Here is a 25682-nt window from a genome sequence, read left to right on the forward strand (position 1 = left end):
TGGTGGAAGGTATACAGAAATGTTAGTTAGAGGCAAAGTAGGTGATTTGTCTCCTGTGAAATGTTCTGAGGTTGTACGATCCTTATGTGTCTGTTAGAAGATCTCATTTGAGAGTGAAAGATATGTGTTGCAATTTAAATTGGGTCACTTAGAGAGCGGGTGTAACTGTTGTGAGAATGGAATGCGAGATTTGCAGAAAAGTTAAAATTCTAGATGATCTGTGTTTTCACAGGCTTATAAAAGATTCGAGTTTAATCTCACTATGGTATCATGGCATCAATAGAGTATAATCGTTATGATTTATTGAGTGTGTGCTGATCTATTGCTTCGAGCCAAGTGGATGAGCCTGCTATTGATTAGGCAATTGCACGGTTAGGTGTTATGTTGGTTCCAGTTTGAGGCGTGCTTGTGAATCAGTTATGGCTTGCGGAAATTGAGACCGAGGATGGCTTGAGTAAAGGAAAATTTTGACGAAGATTATATTATGCTTCATAGGTGTGTGAGAATCACGGGATGTCTTGAGTTGTTATTGGCAAGAATGCTCGGTGCATAGAGCAGAAAGTTGCTTGGTTGTATTGGGATGAGGTTACATTCTACGGTGTCGGAGTGCCAATGAGGCACGGGTTGTTCGGTTCATTTGATCAGACTAATTGCAGTTTGAATAGAGTGGATGACTCTCGATAATGATTCTAATGTGTTCAAGATTCTACATGTAGCAATTGGGTATTTTAAAGTTTTATATGTGGTTAGGAACTGAGTTTTCATTTGGAAGATGTCAAGACTTATGGTACTTTATACATTAACTAAGGGATTCTATATATCAGTATTAGGAAGGTAATGGTTCTAGATTCGCAGGAAGTCCCTTCGGGGTAGGTATTTTGAACGTGGTGCTTTTGAAAACATTTAAGAGAGTACTCAGCAGCTTATGAGCCTTAGACAATGTGGTTTCATGCTTGGGTCTCGCGTGGTGAGTCTGGGTTGAGGAATTGTGGCGTTGTAGCAAGAAGAAGTGTCAAGCTATCGGTAGATCAGAGGGAAACTCGAATAGATGGGATAGTGTGGTAGTAGGCCAGATCGGTATGGTAAGGATATGATTAGTTCCTTGGGTGTTTTCGAGGTAACGAGTCTCTGCAGTTGTTTCGCGGTAATTCTTTTGGGTTTTAGTGACATGCATAGCTCGATTGAGTTAGAAGGATTCAGTCCTGATGGGTTAGTATTGTGAAAAAGGAATTCAGGGAGTTCTAGATGGTTTCCACCACAGTTAGAGAGGTATTTTTTTCCTATTGGCGTGAGGAGCATGCGATGTATAGTGGTTCTCTTCTAGATAGGATCAATGGGGAGTTCTTGGCTAGTGGAATGCATAGTTACTTGTGGTTCGGAAGGGATATGAAGTTCTCATGGTTATCCTAGGATGGTTCGGGTTATGCGGTATGTTGTGAAGGATTGAGAATCGCGTGTGTAAGGTTGCGGTTCGGTTCTGAAAAGAAGGTCACAACTCTTAGGCGGCAGACAGTTTCAAATAATTAGAGGAACGAGCTTCAGATAATTAGAGAAAGGGTCTTCGGATGATTAAAGAAATGGTATTGCTAATTTGGGGTGATTTGATGAGGGCATATGTTTCAGAAAGGGCAATGTGATTAAGTTGATGATACTTCAGTATTATTGCGGCATTTTGTTGTTAGATCGACTACTGATATTCGAGTTTGCTTGGTGGCATAGAGGAATTCTAGATTTTCTCTCGTGGAATGATTGGGTATTTGAGGTGTGGTATGTATTCAGATGGTGGAATTAGGACCAGATATGTTGATTCATAGGCCATATGGAGTTGGAGACGGGAAGTTCTCACATTCAGGCTATGTTGTAGTTGTGAGTCGTGTGTATCGGCACTGTTTAGTGGCTCTCGGGATTTGGAGACCCGAGTGGATCTTTTGTTGCTTGGTATGTTAGGTTTTGGATGTGATATCGAGCTCATATTGTTTGTCTCTATGTGGTGTCATTCTAGATAATTGCGCTAAGGCAATGCCGGAAATGTCACGAATTGAGTGGCGAGGTTCAACGGATTATGTCCTAGTGGAGTGGTTTTATCTTTCAAAGACTCAGCGGGCGGCTGAGAAGGATTGTTTTTCTTAGTTGGGTTTTTGTGATATATGTCAGTGCAGAGGCTCCTACCATTGATTTAGTTCTGGTGGTGAGGGACTTTTCAGATATGTTTCTTGTGGTCAAGCATGTTGTCGGGCAAGGTTGTTGATTTCGGTATTGATTTGATGTCGGGCACTATATTGTATGGCACCGACAGAGTTAAAGGAGTTGAAGAGCAACTCCAGGATTTTTGTGATAAGGATCTCGTTGGCAGGCCAATGTGGATGCATGTTCTAATTTGAGCCGGCTTGGTTGGCTTCGAATTGTACTGTTGAGGGGTGTGTTGATTCGATTATTATTGAGCTTATTAGTAATCTGGGGAGATCCGTGAGTTACCTTTCTGTGTTGCGAGATGTTATGATTTGTTGGTTATAGGTACATATGTTGCGGTTCTATTGGGGTTTCATAGTGGAAGTCGAGCGGGAAGAGTGATTGGGTGTTGCTCGGTGAATAGCATATCGGTTATCCTTTCGGGTTAGTGTGGTATATGTTATTTTCTTCACAGTGGGTATGATGATTTGCTTTGGTTCCAGACATCGAATTGTGCGTGGTTGTCGATTTCGAGCAATATGACTAAGGTGGCTCATGTGGAGCAGTGTTGGATAGGATCTCACATCGCCGCGAAGTTATATAGAGGCATGACCTTGTAGGTTAGATTCGTGTGTTCTGTTCCTATGATGTAAGACAGGTTCTCAGTCTTGTGTTGTGGTGGTACTAGTAAACTTGAGGTTCTTTTATTTGAGTCATTTTCATGATTTGAGTATGTTCGGACTGTTGCGTATTGATGCGTGTATTGTACAAGTTGTGGCTTAGATCTGTATGGATGTGTCATGTCACTAGAGTAATGTGTTGGATTAGAGAAGATCGTTGGGGATCATTAACAAAATACGAACGGATGCGATTTCAGCATGTTGGAAGGATAGTATCGAGCTTCGGTTCAGAAATTTGTTGTGGTATTTGCCAAGGAAGGAGTGGCTTCATGAATGGTTGATCTGGGAAATGGTTATGGCTTACCGCGTGTCTTAGTGATCATTGGTAGTATATGAAAGTGTTGGGATAAGACTTTAGTTGATAAGAGTTTTTCTATCGGTATGCGGATGTTGTGTGCAACTGTTGTGGTTAGAGGTTATCACTACAAGTGTTGAGTTATGTGGTATATCATGTGATTGCACCGGAGATAGCATATATGGTTTATTACAACTTGTTCGGACTTATTCACAGTATAAATGTGGGATTCTGATCGTGTTGATGATTTTAGAAGAGGAAATGTGGTTCTATGGTTTATGGACTAGGATGGATTGTGAAATTTCAGTTATATTGTGTTATCGAACCTATGTGAGATAGGGTGACATGGGATCACCCCCGGGTATGTGCATGGTGAGGTTATTCAACAATTGGTTGGCTTTTGGAACGACTCTGGGCACGTTCGAGGACGAACATATGTTTAAATGGGGGAGGATGTAATGACTCGACCGGTCATTTTGAGCTTTTGCATTTCGCTCGCCAGTTCTCGGGCATGACTTGCCCCGTGTGATGCAATATGACTTTTGTAAATCATTGGTGTTGGGTTTCAGGTTAATCAGAATTTAATTTGGAAGAATAGTCTCAGTTGAAAGCTTCAAATTTGAAAGGTTTGACCAATATTTGACTTGTTTGTATATGATATCGGATTGGAATTTTTATGATTTGGTTAGCTCCGTTAGGTGATTTGGGACTTAGGAGCGTGATCGGAATGCATTTTGGAAGTTCGTGGAAGGTTTAAGCTTGGATTGGCAAAATGGAGATTTCGGCGCTTTCCGGTTGATAGGTGAGATTTTGATATAGGGGTCAGAATGGAATTTCGATAGTTGCAGTAGTTTCGTTGTGTCATTTGGGATATGTGTGCAAAATTTCAGGTCATTTGGACGAGATTTGTTAGACTTTTTGGGTTTCGTGCCAACTATTTGAACCTTTCGGGGATTTTTATTACTATTTCCTCACTGTTTTGACTTATTAATTGAACGCATTCATGTTATTTTCCACTGTTTTACTACTCATCCATTTTTACTCCGTTTTGATACTTAAATGATATTTTAAATGATGTTTTGGGCTGAGAAATACTGTTTTACTAATGCCTGAAGGGCTTGTGAGTATTTTTGACTGAGTAAGGCTGAGAGCCTAGTTGTGAGGAAACACTGATACTGATTTGAGGTCGAGGACTGAGATATGTATGTCACGAGCGGGCTTGTTGATATTGTTTATGAGGCCGGGGGCCTGAGATATATACGCCACGAGGTGGCTTGACTGATATGAGGCCGAGGGCCTAGATTTGATGCCATGAGATGGCTTGATATTGCGCTTGGGCCGTAAGGGGCCCCTCCTAGAGTCTGTACACACCTAGTGAGCGCGGGTACCCATTGTGATGTGAGATATAGCTCGAGGGGCTAATATTGTTCTATGTGATTTCCCGAGGGGCTGGTATTGTTCTGAGATATTGCCCGAGGGGTAGAGTTGTTGACACTGAGCCTGAGGGGCGAACCTTTATGTGTTTATCTTTCATATTTACCTGTCATTTTACCTATTAAAATATGTTATTTGTGCTCGAGGGACGGATTTCTTTGCTTATTTGCACTAACTGTTTTGCATTCATCTGCGTATTGTTGAAAAAGCTATTTTCAAAGAAGTTTAAACTGAGCTAAGATGTTTAAAGAGATTTTATTGCTTCACTGCTTTCTTACTGGTTTTTGAACTGCTTCTATACAACATCTTGGTATGCTTTACGTGATTTCTTACCATTCAGACTTTAGTTATGATTATTACTTACTGAGTTGGAGTACTCACTTTACTTCCTGCACCTTGTGTGCAGATTCAGGTATTTATATACCCGGTAGCGGGTTTTGACTGATCGAAGGCAGAGTCATCAGAGTTTAGCAAGGTAGCTGTCGGCATTCGCAGCACTGCTTCTCTCTCTCTTCATTCATTAGTCTGTATTTGTACACTCAGACTTTTAGTTGTATTTATACCCTAGTAGATGCTCATGACTTGTGACACCCCGGTTAAGGTTGTGTCGGGTTGAACTTTCCGCATTGTTAACGATATTTCCACTATTTAGTATTGTTTAAATCATGTTTAGACTATTTTTATGTTGATTAACTACTTTAAAAGTTGAGTTGGTTTGAACTGGCTGGCCTTGTCTTCACGAGAGGCGTCATCACGACCGGGTTCGGGGTTAGGGTCGTGACATATCCTGTCATCTTATTATTTATTTAATCTCAGTAGGGCCCTGACCTTCCTCGTCACTACCTGACTGAGGTTAGGCTTGGAACTTATTGAGTACCATTGTGGTGTATTCATGCCCCTTTTGCGCATGTTTTTATGTGCAGATCCAAGTACCGCCACTCAGACCTATCATCCTTGAGGGAGGCGACTGCTTAGAGACTTTGAGGTACATATGCCGCGTCCGCTGATCAAGAAGTCCCTTTCTATTCCTACTTTTTGTATTTAGCCCTTTTGTATTTTCCGTTCTTATTAGACATTCCGGAGTTAGAGCTATGTAATATTTTTCTTAGCTTGTGATTCATGGGTTTCCGGGTCTTGGATTTACGTATTGGTATTGAAAGTTAAACATGGTGTATGCCGAGTGACACATGTAAAACACTGTTATTACTTTATTTCTATTTTAAATTGTTTTACTTTCGCAAATTTTGGTTTTTCTTCAGCAATTTAGGCTTACCTAGTCGTAGATACTAGGTGTCGTCACGATGGTTCACGGAGGGCAACCGGGGTCGTGACACTAGTTGGACCGCTCATACATATCATTTGAAAAACCACAATTTAAATCTGACCATGCTTTAGTTGAAGAATATACTATTGAGTACTTAGGTCCGGTTTTTAGAGGTCATTGCTGTTTAACCAGAAAATAGAAATTTTGGTCAAAACTTATTTTAGAAGTACTTGGGCTATTGATAATCAATTAAAAAATTATCTTTTATATGAAATATTAGAACAAGAAATAGTAAAGAAATTGGTATAAAGCAAAGCAAATAAGTATATTCCAATAATAATCAGAACGTGTCCATACAAATGCCATTTCTTCCTCTTTTATAGCTATTTCTAAGTACAACGTTTCTTTCTTCTTATAATCGGGTTATAATGAGAAATTAATGATATTAATGAAACGTTATATTCGGCAATCGTAACTGTTTCATGAAGATATTGTAACGTTTCTAATTATTCACACTCATTAATTGAAGTTTAACGAATCTGTACTGTTTTGCTGTCTTGATTCATTCCATTGATGTCTCTTCAAATTATAAAGAGACCCGAACAACCATTTATGCTTGTCTCTTAGACGCCTCGCTCGTACCTATTAAGACTCGCGTCTCTTCAAGTACTCTTCTCCAGCTGTCGCTTTTTTACTAATCCACGTGTCTTACTACGTTAGCCACATAATTAATTTCATGTGGAATATTGATTTTCCCCAATACGTATAGTCCCCCACGTACCAATTATTATGCAATTGAATATTTGGGAAGTGTATCTCATTAAAGCAGGAACTTTTGCCGATGTTTCCCTTATATCATTATACCTCCTTCTGAACTGACGCATCATATGTGACTTCCATTTAATGCATGTGACACGTGGTGTCCTACGAATGGTTCTGAAACTCCTCGGTGCCTTTTAGAGCTTTTTACGTCTACATCAATCACGAAGTGAAATTTTTCATAATGACGTTTTCATCATTACCTTTTTGTTTGACGGTTGCTTATGAGTATAAATATATCCTTTTGTCTTTTCTTTCACGAAAACAACATTTCCACATCTTGCCATTCAATACTTTCTACTTCTTCGTACAACTATGTCTTCTCCCAACCCTGATCCTCAAAAGGTACTTATTGTAGATGAACTTCCCCCTGCTCCTACTAGAAGTAGGAGAGGTCGTAGGCTGCGTAGCTTAGGGTCAATTTCTATACGAGGTTCTTCTTCTCAACCTAGTTTTACTCCTCCATCATCTTCTAGAACTAGGGCTTCTTTTTCACATAGGTATTCTGCTAGAAATAGGGATTCCAGCGAGCCAATTCGTGAACCTACAGTTGACGAGATTATCCCTGCTGAACTTTCTTTTTATTCTGATAGAGAGTCGATTAGAAATCAAGTCTCCTCTATGTCTTCTCATGATTGTGCTGATGTTTATCCTTCACAGACTACTGAGGGTTTGATTTCTGTTATTCGTAGAGATTGTCATTGGAAATTTGATTTTCCAATTCTGATCCCCAATGAAAACAAAAGGATCACTTCTTTTAAAGCTGGCTTTTCTTTTGTGTATATGTATCCCTTCACATTAGATTTTAGACCTCCTATTGACCCAGTCATTATTGAATTTTGCCACTTCTTCAATGTGTGTTTAGGACATATTGGCCTTATTGTATGGAGGGTTGTAGCATGTCTGAGGTATTTGGCTAAACTGTCTCAATTACCTTTCACCTTTTATCATCTAATCCATCTCTACTCTCCTAAGTTATTCCGTCATGGGATTTTTACTCTTGTGGCGAGGAGTAAGAGAGTTTTAGTTAGCCCTGAGGACTATAAAGATCGTGGCTGGTACGCCCGATTTGTTACTACTGCTACGGGTGGGTTAGTAGGTGAAGAGAATATGCCCTTTCCTAAGAAGTGGAACTTTGCATGTAACTTTTCTTTACAACTTTCATTTTCCTTTTTTCCTTTGGTAGAGCCTGTACTTCCCGTAACTGTTTTACTTTTCCTTTTCAGCAACCATGGTAATTGTTGAAGAGATTTCCTGTTTCCGTGGTTGGGTAGAAAAATTGTTAACAATCGCTCTTATGGAAGTAAGGTCTTGGAAGTATCTTTCAAATAGATTTGGTTGGAAGGTTAAGACTCACGGTAACTTTCTCTTCCATTTTCTCCTTTTCCTTTGTTCGTTATTATTTTAGAACTTATTATCCCCTCTTTTTATCAGGGTTTCCCATTCGAGGTGTGAGTGCTGAGTAAATCACGGCTTCAAGGTTTTCTCTAGCAAGATCTCAGGAGATAATCTTGAGTTCTTCATCGAAAAAAATGCTGATAGACCATAGGATTTTGAATATGAAGAAGAGTGGGATGGAAGCTCATTAGTTCGCAAGCCACGGGCCATGAGACGTGTCATTTCGGATGATGAAGCTACTGCTCCTCCTCGTCCTGTTTCTGTGGTCGAGCCCGAGGAAGCCACTTTAGTGAGTTCTGATGAACAGACGCCTGTAGCACCTCGTGATTCTGCTGAACACCTTTTTTCTTGTGGGTTTGATGATGAAAATTTTAGCTTGATTTCTGAGGAAGCGCCTCTTGCCTTTTTTCCAGTGTCTGTTCTAATGGAACCACACTTGCCTTCTCCTTCCATTGCTGCTACTGCTCCGCCTGAAGCTGTTTTGACCTCTTCATTCGTTCTTATTGCCTCTACTGCTCGTACTGAAATTGGTTCTTCAAGTGGAAGTAAGGCAATGAAGCAGATTACTATTGAGATTCTTGCTGATGGTAATCTTTTGAAGAAGTCAGGTCAGGCTGACGTGTGGCTGAAACCATTGATTGGCCCAGTTGAGAAGACAAAATTGGAGAGTCATAGTTCTTTAACTTGGATGAATGACATTGTGCAGTCACCTTTGAAGGTATAAACTCCTCCTTTTATCTTATGTGATTTTCCATTTTTTCTCATCCCTTTTTTCTTTATGTAGATCAATCTTATCGGTACAGAGATAATGAAAAGGATTGTCCATACGGAGCAGTTAATGCATGACTACCACACTGAGGCAGATAATTGGAAAGAGCAATATGAAAGTCTTCAACTCGAGATGAAGGTTTTAGAGGAGAATAAATGTACCTTGGAGTAGTAGATAAAAGTAATGGCAGCAGAACTAGTAGTTGAGTAAGCCTCCTCCAACCAAGCGGGCAAGGACAAGAACCTTCTTGAGTCGTCTTTTGCTGAACAACTTTCTAAGGCCATAGAAGAGATAAGAGGTCTGAAGGCCCTATTAAATAAGAAAGAAGTTTACACTGGTGATCTTGTTCAAACACTCACCCAGGCTCAAGAAGATCTCCGGTGTCTTCCAATATGGTTCAGTTTTTGTAGAGTTTGCTTGCCCCCTTACAGGCTTCTTATGATGTTGCCTTAGCTGAGAAGGAAGAGTTTAAGAATGAAATTTGTCATTGGGAGAGAGATTACGAAGCTCTTGAAGACAAGGCTGCTGTTGAAGTAAGTTGGGCCATTTTGAACGCGTGCTATGATACTCTTATGGAGGTAACCCAAGAAGGTTTTAACTTGGCTGCTGAGATAGCAAAGATTGAGGAAACAATTGAGAAAACCCAGCAAAGCCAGAGTTTTTCTTCACCAGTGGTTGATACTCTCGAAGATGATGAAGCTAATCTTGGTGTAACGGTTGTTCAACCCCCTTCTGCTCAAGCTGCTCATCCTGGCCCTGATGATACCGTTGCTGGTTCAGATTCTGCCCCTCAGTGAAAAGTTCAAGAAGATTTGATGTGTTGTCTTTTTATTATGGAATACTTGGTGGTTTACCCCTGGTATTATTTTGGGGTGATGTTTTGATAAGGTTTTGACCCTAGTCAGTTTTGAGGCTTTTTTGTAAAGACAATCAGGTTTGAACCAAGTTCATACTTAGTTTTAACCATGGTATTATGATATTATAAAGTTTTTTTGTCCAACTTTTATGAAATCTTTATTTCAAGTTTCTGTTTTACTCTCTTTGTGGTTTGCCCTTGCCCTTTTCTTTATAAGTTTAGGGTTTTATTTTCCACTTCAATTTTAATATGTGGGTTTTTGTTTTACCCTTTTAACTTTTGCATTTAAAATGCTTTGTTAATTTCGTGACTTTTTGAATCAAGCACGAATTATAAAAAAGGGCCCTTTTATATATAACACTTAATGAAGAAGACGTCTCAACTTCATAATTGTGTAAACATACAAAAGAAAAAATAGGAATATTGTTTCCTTGAAAGACTTTTGAGAAAAGTTTTGTATCATTCGAACTTTCGAACTAAATAATACTTTACATGTACTTAAGTATCATCTATAACTTTTTCTTAACTGTTTTCTTTACAACAGATTTGTAAAATTTCAAGGGTATATTTTGACAAAACATGACTAAATATTGCCTTTAACCTAAACATTCGTAAGATTTTGGAATTTACATCTACGAGTGTATTCTTCATAGGTTTCTGAATCAGGCTTGTATTTTTGGCTCGTGGCTTTGCTCTGAACTTTTGATTTGTTGGGTAGACTCTAGGCTTGACTTGAATTCTAATTGTTCCAGTCTTCCTTGCCTTTCTTACACATATATTATATAGTCCCCCAAGTGTTTGAGCTTTGAAGCATGAAATCTCGAGCACTTGATTATTCCTTCAACGTGGTCTTTTTCCTGAAAAGGAAAAACATACGGGATTCGGAGGTATAACTTAGATGAAGACTACTTAACCCTTTATATTTCCATCATAAAAGTTGTAACCCTAGACCGGGAATTATGTTTCTTCCGTGTGTCTTTCAGGTTTAATATCATTATTTGGCATGGGCTAGATTTTTGCATATCATCTAAAATTGTTAGTATAACTTTAATAGTTCAAAAACAAAAATCGTAACTGAAGGTACCTGAATGTGGGTATTTCCTTTCCTTCCTTTTTCTTAGAAATAGTAATTTTTCAGATGAACAACATTCCAAATTGAGGGTAGAATCTTGCCATCCATGGTTTCAAGTTCATATGCACATTTTCCTGCGATACCTCGAACCTTGTAAGGTCATTCCCAGTTTGGACTCAGCTTTCCTGCATTGGCTGCTCTTGTGGATTGAAAAACTTTCTTGAGTACGTAGTCCCCAATCTTGAAGTATCTAAGAATGAGCTTTCCGATTGTAATATTGCTCAGTAACTTATTTTTGTGCAGCCATCCTTATCAAAGTTGTTTCTCTCCTTTCTTCAAGCAAATCAAGATTTGCCCGCATCTCCTCTTCATTTGACTCTTCGGTTCCTTGAACATATCTTGTACTTGGATTCCCTATTTCAACTGAAATTAAAGCTTCAGCACCGTATACAAGTGAGAATGGTATCTCTCCCATACTTATTTTTGTTGTTGTTTGGTATGCCCACAAGACTCCAGGTAACACCTCTGGCCACTTGCCTTTTGAATCCTCTAGTTTTTTTTTTCAAGTTATTAATAATAACTTTATTTGTTGATTCAGCTTGTCCATTGGCCATTGGATGAGGTGTTGAATAATCCTTTTAATTTGCTAACTTTGAAAGAATTCTGTGATTTGCGCACCTATGAACTGCAGGCTATTATCACACACGATCTCTTTTGGAACTCCAAACCGGCAAATGATATTTCACCAAATGAAGCCTCTGACCTCTTTTTCTCATACCTGTTTGAAGGCACCTGCTTCTACCCACTTAGTAAAATAATTAGTGAGTACTAATAAAACTCGTATCTTGCTTTGGCTTTTGGCAGTGGACCCATGATATCCATCCCCCACTTTATAAAAGGCCATGGTACGACAACCGAATGTAATAATTCTGCTAGTCGATGCATATTGTTACCATACCTTTGGCATATGTGACATTTAGCCACAAAATTTTCTGCTTTTTCTTCCATTTTTGGTCAGTAATACCCTGCCCTAATTAAAGTTTTTACCAAAGATCTTCCTCCGGCGTGATTTCCACAATGTCCCTCGTGTATTTCCCTCATGACATATTATGTTCGAGAAGGTCCGAGACACCTTGCCAGAAGGCCACCGAATAGTTTTTGATATAGATTGCACCAATTTAAACAATAACGAGCAGCCTTTCGACGAAATGCTTGAGCCTTTTTCTTATCTTCAGGTAGTGTTCCGTACTGCAAAAAAATTGACAATCTCGTTTCTCCAATCCCAAGTTAAATTATTGAAATTTACCTTGTTTTTATCTTGGTCGAGTACTGAATGAAACAAATGTATTACAGAAGCATTATCTTTATTTGTTACTTCTGCAGCGGATGCAAGATTAGCTAAGGCGTTTGCCTCGGCGTTCTCATCTCTTGGTATCTACACGATTTTCCAAGTTTGGAATTGTCTAATTAAATCTTGTGCCTTTTCCAGATATTGCTGCATCCTCGCCTCTCTAACTATATAAGTCCCATGAATTTGGTTAACTATGAGTTGCGAGTCGCTTTTGATTATAACCTTCTCTATTCCGAGTACTCTTGCCAATTCTAGACCTACAATCACAACTTCATATTCTGCTTCATTATTAGTAATAGGATGGCATTTTATGGCTTGTCGTATAGTTTCTCCCGCAGGTGGGATCTGGACAATGCCCAAACCTGCTACTTTTACATTTGAAGAGCCATCATTAAATAGGGTCCAAGTTCTTGGATTAGACCCGTTAAATACTTGCAATTATTTTTCTACCTCTGCTACTATCCCTAGGCTAAAATCTCTAAAACTTGTGACTTTATTGCAGTTCTAAGTTGCTATCTGATGTCATATTCACTTAGTTCTATAGCCCATTTGGCTAAACTACCTTATAACTCTTGTTTATACAATATATTACGTAAGGGGTAGGCAGTTACTACAGAGATAGGATGACATTGAAATAAGGCCTTAATTTTCTAGATGCCATGATTAATGCTAATGCAAGTTTTTCTAAATGAGGATATCGAGTTTCAGCATCTAATAAAGACTTGCTAATATAATAAATTGTAGATTGTTTACCTTGGTCCTCTCGAACTAATACGACACTTACCGCCACTTCCGAAATAGTATGGTGGATGAGTAGTTTTCCCCCGTCCTTTGGCTTGGCTAGCAATGGTGGGTTTGACAAGTATGCTTTTAAATTTTTGAGTTCTTGTTGATATTCTTCAGACCATTCAAATTGACTTTGCTTTTTCAAGGCTGAAAGGAACTTAAAGCATTTTTTTGATGATTTGGAAATAAATCTTCCCAATGCTGCTATTCTACATGTCAACCTCTACACCTCTTTTACCTCGTAAGTATATCTGGTATTTCTTCAATAGCCTTAATCTGAGTGGTATTTACCTCAATGCCACGATTAGAAACAAGGAATCCTAAGAACTTACCTGACGACACGCCAAATGCACATTTCTCGGGATTTAGCTTCATGTTGAATTTGCGGAGAATCTGAAATGTATCTGATAGGTGTTGAATATGATCCCCTGCTTGTTGTGATTTGACTAACATATCATCTATATAAACCTCCATGGTTTTTCCTAGATGTTCTTGAAACATCTTGGGCACTAGCCTCTGATACGTGGCCCCAAAATTCTTTAGACCGAATGACATAACTTTATAAGAGTAAGTCCCCCTATCTGTAATAAAGGAAGTTTTTTCCTCATCTAGAGGATTCATCTTTATCTAGTTATATCCTGAATAGGCATTTAAAAAAAACTTAATAATTCATGTCCTGCAATAGCATCAATTAGTTGATCTATGTGTTGTAATAAAAAAGAATCTTTAGGGCAAACTTTATTTAAATCAGTATAGTCCACACAAACTCGCCACTTAACATTCTTTTTGGGCACTACTACAATATTAGCTAACCAATCAGGATACTTTACCTTACGGATAAATCTGATTTTTAAGAGCTTTTATACTTCATCCTGAATCACTTGATTCTTGAAGGACCCTTGCTTACTTTTCTTCGATTGTTGTTTTGATATTTTCATTTTCTTCTGGTTCTTGAATAGTATCGGGCCTTGAGTCTACATTTGTTTGTCCGTCTACAGTTGATGCTTGCATTACTAAATCATCAGCTGAATTCTGTAATTCTTATTTTTCATCGCTTCTTAAAACAACCACCAACTCAGATGTGCTAACATTAAAACTATAACCACCAATTTTTTCTTTTGAACCTTTTGTCGTCATCCCGTGTGTCTCGCGTGTTTCGCTCCTTTCCGTAACTTGACGACGAATCTAATTCTCTGTCCATTGATGTCATACCTTGGATTTTCCTATTTTGAAAGTGAATCCCTTCCTGTTGGTCCTAAATAAGGTTCGTACCTATTTTTACCGGACCTTTTTTCAGTTTCCACCCGCCTTGAGCTTACTCTTTCATCTTTCTGAGACTAAGTGATAGTATCTTCTTCTATCCGCAGCTTTGTGTTGTACCTATTGTTAACATCATTCCAAGTTGTTGCAGGAAATTCTCGTGAGCTTTCTTTGAGTCTCCTCCTGACTTTCAAGTTTGTTTCATTCAGATTACTGGCAAAAGCAATAGCCGCCCAGTTATCGGGTACACGTGGCAACATCATTCTTTCACGCTGGAATCTATCTACGAATTCCCTAAGTAGCTCCGTATCTCCTTGTTTTATTTTAAAAATGTCCTCCATTCTTTTTTTTTTAACTTTTTGAGCTCTCGAGTTTGCTTTTATAAATGAATCTACAAGCTCAGCAAAAGAATCAATAGAATTTTTAAGTAAAAGAGAATACCATGTAAGCACCTTCTTTGTGAGTGTTTCTCTGTATTTTTTGACCAATACTGATTCAATTTCTTGTTTGGTCAAGTCGTTGCCCTTTACGCCAGTTGTAAATGCAATTACGTGATCCCGTGGATCAATTGTTCCTTACTTCGGGATATTGTGCATCTTGAATTTTTTGGAATTGGCAAAGGAGCGGCACTTGGCTTCTAAGATTGTTGAGAGTATTTCTCCATATCTATTTCCCTGATTACAGGCGGTACACCAGGTATCTACTCTATGCAATTGCTCTGCTCTTTGAGCTATTTCTGCAAAGTTAGTGCTAAATTTTGTAAATCAGAATTAACTAGGTTACCTGACCCTCCATCACGAGATTCGCTAGGAGTTCCTCCGCCGTCTGAGTTAACGAGTCCCGAGCAGGGATTTTCTATGATTCCAGTATTGTTTGGAGGTGGATTTGGTGGTACAGCCGACAACCTGCTGACAAAAGCTTGAAGTGCATTGTTAACCTGTTGGGCGATTAATTGCTTCAATGGTGCATCAATAGCTTGATCGTCTTCATGCTGGTCATTCATATTCGATTCAGATCTATCAGGAGTACCCTCTCGAGATTGTCGAGGAGGGTTTTGTGGTGAGGGGGTCGGAGTTCCATCACCTTGTTGATTTTGCTGATTCAACTGATGTTGCTGATTTTCTTGGTTTTGTAGATTTTGTTGGTTGTTGTCGTTGGCGTTCGACATGATTTTTTAGTAGAAGGATTGATTTGGAAAGTAAAAGATTATCAGATTCCCAGTAACAGGACCAATTTGTTTAACCAAAAAATAGAAATTTCGGTCAAAACTTATTTTAGAAGTACTCGGGATATTGATAATCAAATAAAAGAATATCTTTTATATGAAATATTAGAACGAGAAATAGTAAAGCAATTGGAATAAAGCAAAGTAAATAAGTATATTTCAATAATAATCAGAACGTGTCCATACAAATGTTATTTCTTCCTCTTTTATAGCTATTTCTAAGTACAACGTCTCTTCCTTCTCATAATCGGGTCATAATAGCAATTAATGATATTAATGAAACATTATATTCGGCAATCGTAACTGTTTCATGAAGATTTTTTAATGTTTCTAATTATTCACACTCATTAATTGAAGGTTAACGAATCTGTACTTTTTGCTGCCTTGATTCATTCCAATGATGTCTCTTCAAATTATAAAAAGACCCGAGCAACCGTTTATGCTTGTCTCTTAGACGCCTCGCTCGTACCTATTAAGACTCGCGTCTCTTCAATTACGCTTCTCCAGCTATCGCTTTTTTACTGATCCACATGCCTTTCTACGTTAGCATTCCATATGTAATATTGATTTTCCCCAATACAATTGTCGGTCCCAACTAGATCGTGGTCCCAAATGAAGCAACACAAATAAATATTTTTCCTTGTGGGGGCATTATATGTTGACTTTTTTTATTAAAGCAGCAAATAGGAAAACTAATTGCATTTATTATAGTGAAAAATAATCCAATTGCAGGTATATTAGCTAACTGCATCTTTGCAAAAAGAAAATTTGAGTTTGGAGAAGAGGAACACGAAAGAGATAGAAGCTTATTCGTTGGGTATCCCCAATATAAGCAACTATATGCTTCAAAGCAATGGCAAACTTGTTGACTTTTTAGCAAAATAGTAATTCCTCCATCTCATTTAAGGTGTCTTATTAGTTTAATACTATAAAAACTGAAATACCTTTTAAAACAGACTAAAAGAAAGTAAGACATCTAAATGGAAAAGAGTATCATTAATTTGTTACAACCTTCTTGATAGTGACTAGTGTCGAAGAACTTCTATTAGAAACCAAAATAGAGATTATTGAGTAAAGAATTGTGAATATCATATAGCGAGTAAAATTATCCGCCATTATTTCACGTGAAAATTTGAAAGAGTATATTAAACCTATAAGACTGTAATATAAATCAAACAGAATTTGGAAAAACTGTCGAGGTCTTACAAAAGATTTAGAAAGAAAAAGAGATGTTACCAAATTTACAAAAAAGTAGTACATCAGCGAACAAAAAGAAATCATTAAAGATCCTATAAGTTTGTTATATATTTAAAAAAATCTTATTTATTGCGTTACTCCTTACTTAACAAGGACGACTTATAGTTGGTCTCATATGGAGTATTAATTATTAGTAGCCTAGTTGGCATAACGTGATTGGTCACATTGTTAATAGCCTAGTTGGCACTAATTTAAGCGTTATAATTTAAGAATCTACGTGCCTTTTTCTCCGAGGGTAAAAGCCGTTCGTTGGTTTTTGTCATGGCTTCTTCTTATTCATCTTTAAAATTATATTCTTGGAGCACTGCAATTGCCTTCATCATTTTATTATTGAACTTTTTTCAAGCCACTAAGGGATGCTTCAACTCCATTATTAGTTTTGGTGATTCGCTTGCTGACACTGGAAATAAACTTCATCTCTCTCAATACAAAACTCATCTTCCCCATTTCGCCGTGCGACCTTATGGTGAAACCTTCTTTCATCATCCCACCGGTCGGTTTTCCGATGGCCGTCTTGTTATAGATTTTATTGGTACGTACAATATTTCAAACTTATACACCAAAATTTCACATAAATATATATTCTTTTAAATTATATTGTTTATATTTCTTGATTGATTAATTTGTAGCTGAGAGTTTGGGACTCCCATTAGTGCCACCATATTTGGGAGGAAAAGATGAAAATTTCAAGCAAGGTGTGAATTTTGCAGTGGGAGGAGCAACTGCACTTGATTATGCCTACTTGTTCGAGAAGGGAGTAAGGCCCGATAACAATGTGTCTTTGGGGACTCAACTGAGTTGGTTCAAAGAAATGCTCTCTTCCCTTTGTAAATTCCCTTCAGGTAGTATTACTATTATTTTCCACTTTCCTGCTTTATTAATCTACAAGAAAATTTCATAGTTAGGTTCCTACAAATTACAATACTTTTGATTTCAAAGAATTAATTGCGGACAAAATAGACAAATTCCTAATCACATTTCCTTTATTTCTTAATTGGCATAATTCATGGAGTCATAGGCTCCTGCACAGTACGTATGATTTTGCAAAATACCACATTGAAAGTACTATCCAATATTAAAAAAATGTTATCCTAATCATATCAAGGTCGTTCATGGCATGAAATAATTATTATTTAGGAATGATTGGAGATGTTACTTCTTTTGAGTTTTTCTTTCATCAGCTTGCAACGGGTCAACGACTATGAGTATAAAAGAGGTCGAAGTTCTCTATCTTATATTCCTTTTTTTTTTCTTTTTTTCCTTTTATTCTTGCGCATGAGCTATGCTAATTTTCTCTGTGTCATTTCAATTCTACCGGATGTCCCCGAAGTGACGTCTCTTATGGGGCAAAGATCACTTTTAACCCGCAACCAAAATTATTCACTATCTTGTAGCCGAAAAAATATATAAAATTTATATATCTTTTGCATATAACAAACACACGCGCATGCGTATATATATATAATATTTTTCAGCTATTATTTTGAGAGCGATTGTACAATATCATTTTTCCTCTCTTATATTCCCTAAAAACTACAATATGCACATTTACAAGAATAGCCCGATATGTTGAGAACTTGTTACAGATGACGACGAGTGATAGTATCCTATTCAGTTTGTTGAGAAAGTAGAAATTAGATGGCAATGAATGCACGTTAACAAAGTACTACTATGATATCACTTAAACACTAAAGAAAAAAAAAAGGAAAATGCACAAATATTGGTTAAACATTAGGTGGATACCTGCTGTAGTAGATAATGAATGTAATGGCCATCAATCAGGATTAGCGCACGGATCATTGTCAAACAACACATTTTTAGCTTAACTACTCATAAATTTAACTTGTACGTAAATATATCTACGTTTGAAGATATCTTTATTGTTGTTGATCCTCTAATACCTTAGTGGTCAAGGTCATGAATTCATGATAGGGTGGTGGGTAGGGTAAAAATATGCGGTTAAATTTGATTTACTTGTATTGTTAAATTTTAAGTGTATATAGTACACATACTAAATTATAGTTCAAGTTTGAATTGTGAGAGTAAAAACTTCCATGTGAGGAAAGAGGATCAATTAATTTGGATGAACCAAAAAGGTAATAATGTCATTTACTGAGGTAAAAGTAGTATAAAATTAATTAATATCTGAATTTATGCTATACTTGGAAAGAAGAATTAACGATTTGCTATTTGTAAAGAATAGAAAAAAGATCACGAGCTAAGAAGGCATAAATAAATATTAAAGACACTTATAATGTGTTAGTATAAGTTTTAATCAACAGTTGTCAATTACCAATAATTCTTTTTATCGCACATAGAATGCAAGGAATTTCTACAGAAGTCATTGATATTGGTGGGAGAAATTGGAGGCAATGATTTCAACTATGGTTTTCTTGGAAATAGCACTAAGGAAGAGGTTGAATCATATGTTCCAGCAGTCATCAACACTATTAGCTCAGCTATACAGGTAATTAAGAACAATACCAAAAAGACTACGAGTGGGATATAGTACTATTATCATTCTTGCCCGATATATTTTGCAGAAATTGGAACTTTTTTTTGTAAAGAAATCCTTCATATTACTTAGCATGTGGTTTACCAGTACCTATGATCGGATTATTACTGGTGCATTGGATGGTACAACTAACGTTATAGCGAGCCTAATCAATTATTGGAAATTTTGGTAGGGTTTTCTCATATTAACTACACTAGCATAACTCCAGCTATTCACTTGTCACAAAGTTTCTTACAATAAATGTTCATATCTAACAATTTGTCTTGTCAACTCAATAACACAACTCAATTTATAAGCATTCACATATGAATTTTCATCATGATATACCTTAAGTCACGTAGTAGGTATTTATGTGAATGGTGCATTTGGTTGAATACTTGAATTAATTATTTACCCAAAGAAAAATGGATCGATTTTACTTACTACTTGTTTTTCTTCATTTTTTAATGGTACACCCATGTTTTAGAAATCTTACATCTGTCTCTAATGATAGACGGTGTTTCCCCTTAAATGGGTTTTATGCGGAGCGAATTTCGATTCGTTCGAGTCACTTGACAATTTGTTTTTGTCAATTCTTATACGTCTCATAGCAACATGTATACAAACACCACGGCATAACTATGAGGCAAACATTGCTTCGAAATAATAAAACATAATTCTAAGAAAATCACTACTATTAATTAAGTCATTCATGGTGCAGGAACTAATCGAGTTAGGAGCAAGCACACTGGTAGTTCCAGGGGATTTGCCAATTGGATGTTCAACAGCTTATCTAACAAAATTTACTCACTCAAATAAGGAACACTATGATCCTAAAACTGGCTGTATCAATTGGCTAAACCACTTCTCCCAGCATTACAATGAGCTTCTTCAAAAGGAACTTCATCTTCTTAGAGAACTTCATCCTTCTGTTACAATCATCTATGCTGACTACTACAATGCAGCCATGCAATTTTATGTGTCTCCAACGAGCCATGGTAATTTTCTTTCTTTATTACGAAATGTATAATTGACAGTTTTCCACTGACCAATAGATGGAAAATATAATTGTATTTTTATGAAAAATCAATGAGTGATTGGTCATAAAATTACGTCATGTTCTTGGCCTTATAATATATACTATTGATAAGGACGTGAAAATCTTATGATTAATTACGAAATATACTACAGGGTTTAGAAAAGGAGCTTTGGATGCATGCTGTGGAGCAGGAGGGCCATACAATTTTAAATTTTCTGCAGTATGTGGGGATCCACCAGCAAGAAATATTTGCAGTGACACTTCACAGTATGCTAGTTGGGATGGAATGCATTTTACAGAAGCTGCATATAAATGGATAGCCAGAGGTCTTTTAGAAGGCACTTTCACTTTTCCTCCCCTCGCTAAAATATGTACTTTTAATCCAAATGTAAACCAGTTTGACTCTTAAGCATGACAAGTATAAACCATTAATTTGTCTACACTAGCTTGTATTGACATTTAATAATATACTATAATTATGAATTATTTTTGAGCTGTAATTCGCGTTGCGTCTAACTTGATGTTTCATCATTCAGTCCTTTCGTTTAACTCCCAAATCACTTAAATCAACCCTAGATCATCCAAAACCGTCCCATACACCCCTAATGTGCCCAAATTCACCCATAACAATATTTAAATTAGCTCATTAAGATAATAACACAGAAATGATACAAACCTCGATATCGATTAGCAAAAAATGTAGCTAGAAATAATAAGGAATCTGAGTTATTACATGACTCCTTGCTGTATAAACTCTATAGAACTAATGTAACGATCCGACCTGTCGTTTTGAGCTCAAGTGCGTCGTTCGACGATTTGAGGCCATGAGGCATTATGACTTGCACGCGTGGTTGGAATTGAATTTCGGGAAGTTTGGAGTTGATATGGAAAGAAAATTCTCATTTCAGAGACTTTAAGTTGAAAGAATTGACTAAGGTATGATTTTTGAGTAAACGACCTCAGAATCGGGATTTGAAGGTTCCAATAGGTTCGTATGAGATTTTGAACTTGGGCGTATGCCCGGATTGGGTTTTGGATGACCCAGAGTGTTTCAGCGCCTATTATGGAAGTTAGCATTTTGGAAGAATTTCATAAATTTTGTTTGAAGTGTATTTTAATGTTATCAATATCTGTTGGGATTCTGAGACTGAGAATAGCTCTGTATGGTGATTCTGGTATTGGGAGCATGTCCGGATGTGGATATAGAGGTCTGTAGGCCATTTTGGAGTCGTTTGGTGAAAGTTAGAAATTTGAAGGTTTTTTTTGAGACTTTAAAAATTCGGTGTTTCGAGGCTTTAAAAACCTCTTTCTGTCTCATCACAATTTGCATGCGCAGTCCGGGCGCGTAGCTGGAAAGCCATTATGTGAAAATCTGTGAAAAATAATGAATTTTGCCTTTAAAATGAGTTTAAGTAGACTTCGGTTAACATTTTGGGTAAACGGACCCGGACCCGGACCCGTGATTTGATGGTCCCGGAGGGTCTGTAGGAAAATATGGGACTTGGACGTATGCCCGGAATCGAATTCCGATGTCCCAAGCCCGAGAAATGAATTTTTAAAGAAAATTATTTTCTGGAATATTATGAGTTTTTGGAAATAAAACGTGTTTAAAATTTGATGGTATCGAGCCCGTATTCTGGTTCCGGAGCCCGATACATATTTTATATGTGATTTAAGTTGAGTCTGTGAAATTTGGTAAGAAACGGACTTGAAATGACGTGAATCGAACCGTATTTGAGAAAGTTGGAAAATTTGAGGTTCTTAAGTGATTTCATGATTTTGATGCTAAATTCATAGTTGTTGATGTTATTTTGGCGATTTGATCACACGAGTAAGTTCATATGATGTTTTTGAGTTAGTATGCATGTTTGGTTTGGAGCCCCGAGGGCTCGGGTGAGTTTCGAAAGGTTTTAAACTTAGGAAAAAGTTGCAGATTTCAATTTCTGGTGTTCTGGAGTGTTGTTCTTCGTTCGCGGAAGAACTCTCGCGAACGCGAAGGGTAAGTCAGGCAAAAGGAATTTTCCATCTACGCGAATGCAAAGCTTTGGGGGGTTCTTTCCTTCGCGAACGCGAAGGCCTTTCGGCATGGGCAAGGAGAGGGATTATACTCTACGCGAACGCGGCCACCCAACCACGAACGCGAAGGCTCTGGGGGATGAAGCTCCGCGAACGCGAGCTTGTTATCGCGAATGCGATGGTCAATTGGGCCTGACCCATCGCGAACGCAACAGACCCATCGCGAACGCGATGAAGGACTGCCCAGTGATTTAAATTAGTAGAAAAACGGGCAGAACCCATTTTACTTCATATTTTCGAAATTTGGGAGCATTGAGGCGATTTTCAAAGAACAATTTCTTCCCCATAATATTAGTAAATGATTCTAAACCTTTTTCTTTCGATTTTTCATTGCATTTTATCAATTTTTATCCTAAAATCTAGGGTTTTTATGGTAGAAATTAGGAATTTGGGTAGACTTAGGGCTTTTTGATTAATTGGGATTTAGACCTTATTTTGGGGTCATTTTTCGAAACTAATTGTATATTTGTGCTCGTAAGTAAATGGGTGATCGGGTGTTGGTCCGAACCTTGAGTTTTGACCAAGTGGGTCCGGGGTCAATTTTTGACTTTTGGGGAAAATAATAGAAAACCTATAATTAAGCATTGGGTGTGAATTCTTTAGCATTTATTGATATTGTTAAATCAATTTGGACTAGATACGAGTTGTTTGGAGGCGAATTCTAAAGGAAAAACGGTGTTTGAGGCTTAAGTTGGCCGTAGATGTTCGAAGTAAGTGTTTGGTCTAACCTTAGCTTGAGGGATTAAGAGTTGTGTCCTATTTGCTATGTGTTACTTGTTGAGTAAGGCGTATAGGCATGGTGACGAATATCTATACGTTGGTGTCAAGCATGACCGTCAGTCTTAAATTGAAATCGTTGTGTTCCTAATAAGTACTACGAATGCCTAAGTTGTTGATTCTCTATGTTGAGCAAGGATTATGATTATTCTCGTGTAAATTGTTTATAGTTGGGTATTGGTGTTAGCTGAGATTTCTTTTTGAAGTTAGATGTTGGAACAAGTTTGGTTATAGCTGATTCCCTTGCTGGGACGTATTTACTTATACTATCGATTCCCTTGCCGAGATAGTGTTGTTTCCTTATCATTCCCTTGCCGGGACTCTTTTGTGATTGGTGTTGAATTTTATATTTGGATCGGGTTGCACGCCACAACAGTATTATAATTGTATTGGGTTGCACGCCGCAACAATATTATATTTGGATCTGGTTGCACGCCGCAACAATATTATATTTGGATCGGGTTGCATGCCACAACAATAATATAATCGGATTGGGTTGTACATCGCAACAGTGATAAATGATATGGATCGGGTTGCACGCCGCAACAACGTTTTTATGATTTGGATCGGGTTACGCGCCGCAATAATAAGTAATAAAAGTGTTTATTGATTGGTTACGATTTCCTTATTCTTTTGCTGTGAATTCCAAATTGTTCTTTATGCTTTTCTCTGGAATTACTATTGATAAATGTTATTCCCCTGCAGTATGTTGCCCTCCCATCTTTAATTATTTATTTTTGTTTTATTTTCCGTTGTATATGATATAACTGCACAAGTTTATTCGGTAGTCTGGTCCTAGCCTCGTCACTACTTCGCCGGGGTTAGGCCAGGCGCTTACCAGCACATGGGATCGGTTGTGCTGATACTACACTCTGCACTGTGTGTAGATCCCGGAGCGGCAGCTTTTGGACCATAGCTTTGGGTGGCTGCCTTCAGTCCAGTCGGAGATTCCGAGGTAGTCCTGCAGGCGTCTGCAGGCCACGACGTTCTCTTCCCTTTTTATATTCTGTTTTCATTTACTTTAGAGAGAGATTTATCTTTCTTTCCAGATAATTGTTTGTAGTATTCGTAGATGGTCCGTGATATTGTGACACCAGTTCCGGGTAGAGATGTACTTGGTATTGTCGTACTTGTTTTTGGCTAAGTTATCAGATTACGTCTTCCGCATGTCTTTATTTATTGTTAATATTTCACTATTGATCGTATGTTGCTTTAAACTGTTAAAAAAGGCTAAATAAAAGAGTTAATGAATCTATAATACTCGGCTTACCTAGCTTTCACGAGAAGGCGCCGTTACGACTCCCGAGGGTGAGAAATTCGGGTTGTGACAAGTTGGTATCAGAGCTCTAGGTTACATAGGTCTCGCAATTCATGGACAAGCTTAGTAGAGTCTGAGGGATCGCTAAGAAGGCTTCTGTATTTATCCCCCAGAGGCTACAGAGTTAGGAAAAAACTTCACATCTGTTATTTCCTATCGTGCGGGTTGGTTTCTCAAAGCTAATTGAATTTGTACTCTGTTCTTTTGCAGATGGAGAGAATACGCGCTTCCTTATCCACCATTCAGCAGCCTGAACCCCCAGCAGCAGCTCCCACGAGGGGCAGGGGGCGAGGCCGAGGTAGGGGTAGAGCTCAGCCCAGAGCAGCAGCGCCAGCGGCAGAGCCTCAGGTTGACTTTGATGATGAAGTTCCGGCCCAGATAGTTCCGGTATGCCTAGCTCAGGTCCCATAGGGGCTTATTACTACCCCAGTACTCCAGGATGCTCTGGTCCGTCTAGTGGACCTTATGAATAGTGTCACCCGAGCAGGCTTGCTCCCTGTAGCACCAACTGTCTCTCAGGCTAACAGAGGAGCCCAGACTCCTGCTACTCGCACTTCGGAGCAGATAGCTCCCCAGTTTCAGACTCTAACAGCTCATCCAGTTAGAGAAATTCAGCCGAGTGTGGTAGCTCAGGTCGGTGATGGAGCACCTATGTCTGCCGATGCTTTGTGGAAATTGGATAGGTTCACCAAGCTCTTCACTACCACTTTTAGTGGTGCATCTTCTGAGGATACCCAGGATTATCTAGACAGCTGTCATAAGGTTCTTAGGAACATGGGGATAGTGGAGACCAATGGGGTCAACTTTGCTACTTTCCGCTTGTCTAGATCTGCCAAGACTTGGTGGAGAGATTATTGTTTGGCTAGACCAGCTAAATCACCGACTTTGACTTGGGAGCAGTTTACTCAGCTATTTCTGGAGAAGTTTCTCCCTATTACTCAAAGAGAGATCTATCGGAGGCAGTTTGAGCGTCTCCAGCAAGGTTCTATGACCGTTACTCAGTATGAGACCAGATTTATCAACTTGGCCCGTCATGCTCTTATCATACTTCTCATCGAGAGAAAGAGGGTGAGGAGGTTCATTGAGGGACTTATTCAGACTATTTGACTTCAGATGGCTAAGGAGGCATGAAGTGAGATTTCTTTTCAGGAGGCGGCCAATGTGGCCAGGAGAGTTGAGATGATTCTGTCGCAAGGGGGTGGTCAGGGGTCTGACAAGAGGCCTCACCATTCAGGCAGATTCAGTGGTGCCTCATCTGGAGGCAGGGTTTCGTATGGTAGGTCCATCCTCCTAGGCCTTGTTAGTCAGCCCTTCAGGTTTATCACGACGCTTTAGGTGGCTGT

At 38.3% G+C, this 25682-nt stretch overlaps 1 protein-coding gene and 1 non-coding gene across 2 annotated transcripts; one reads left to right on the forward strand and one right to left on the reverse strand.

Annotated features, from left to right (window-relative positions):
- The first annotated feature begins 16846 nt into the window (after positions 1-16846).
- On the forward strand, positions 16847-20668 carry LOC107832819 (GDSL esterase/lipase At1g28610). The gene is made up of 5 exons (XM_016660711.2): positions 16847-17167; positions 17265-17477; positions 18954-19102; positions 19851-20127; positions 20321-20668. Exons 1-5 carry the CDS (start codon positions 16897-16899, stop codon positions 20575-20577), a joined length of 1167 nt encoding a protein of 388 aa, XP_016516197.1. The 5' UTR covers positions 16847-16896; the 3' UTR covers positions 20578-20668.
- LOC142179733 (U6 spliceosomal RNA) lies at positions 17868-17969 on the reverse strand. Its single transcript, XR_012708272.1, has one exon. It is a non-coding gene; the product is annotated as a U6 spliceosomal RNA (small nuclear RNA).
- Positions 20669-25682: the final 5014 nt, after the last annotated feature.

This window comes from Nicotiana tabacum, chromosome 3 (genome assembly GCF_000715075.1).
Source record: "Nicotiana tabacum cultivar K326 chromosome 3, ASM71507v2, whole genome shotgun sequence".
NCBI classification, from domain to species: domain Eukaryota; kingdom Viridiplantae; phylum Streptophyta; class Magnoliopsida; order Solanales; family Solanaceae; genus Nicotiana; species Nicotiana tabacum.

What these genes read in the sequence shown, in the direction of transcription:
- LOC107832819 (XM_016660711.2), top strand. Translation starts at nt 16,897, where the DNA reads ATGGCTTCTTCTTATTCATCTTTAAAATTATATTCTTGGAGCACTGCA. An exon ending in TCTTGTTATAGATTTTATTG is followed by an intron (nt 17,168 to 17,264) that starts GTACGTACAATA and finishes ATTAATTTGTAG; the next exon opens with CTGAGAGTTTGGGACTCCCA. An exon ending in CTATTAGCTCAGCTATACAG is followed by an intron (nt 19,103 to 19,850) that starts GTAATTAAGAAC and finishes TTCATGGTGCAG; the next exon opens with GAACTAATCGAGTTAGGAGC.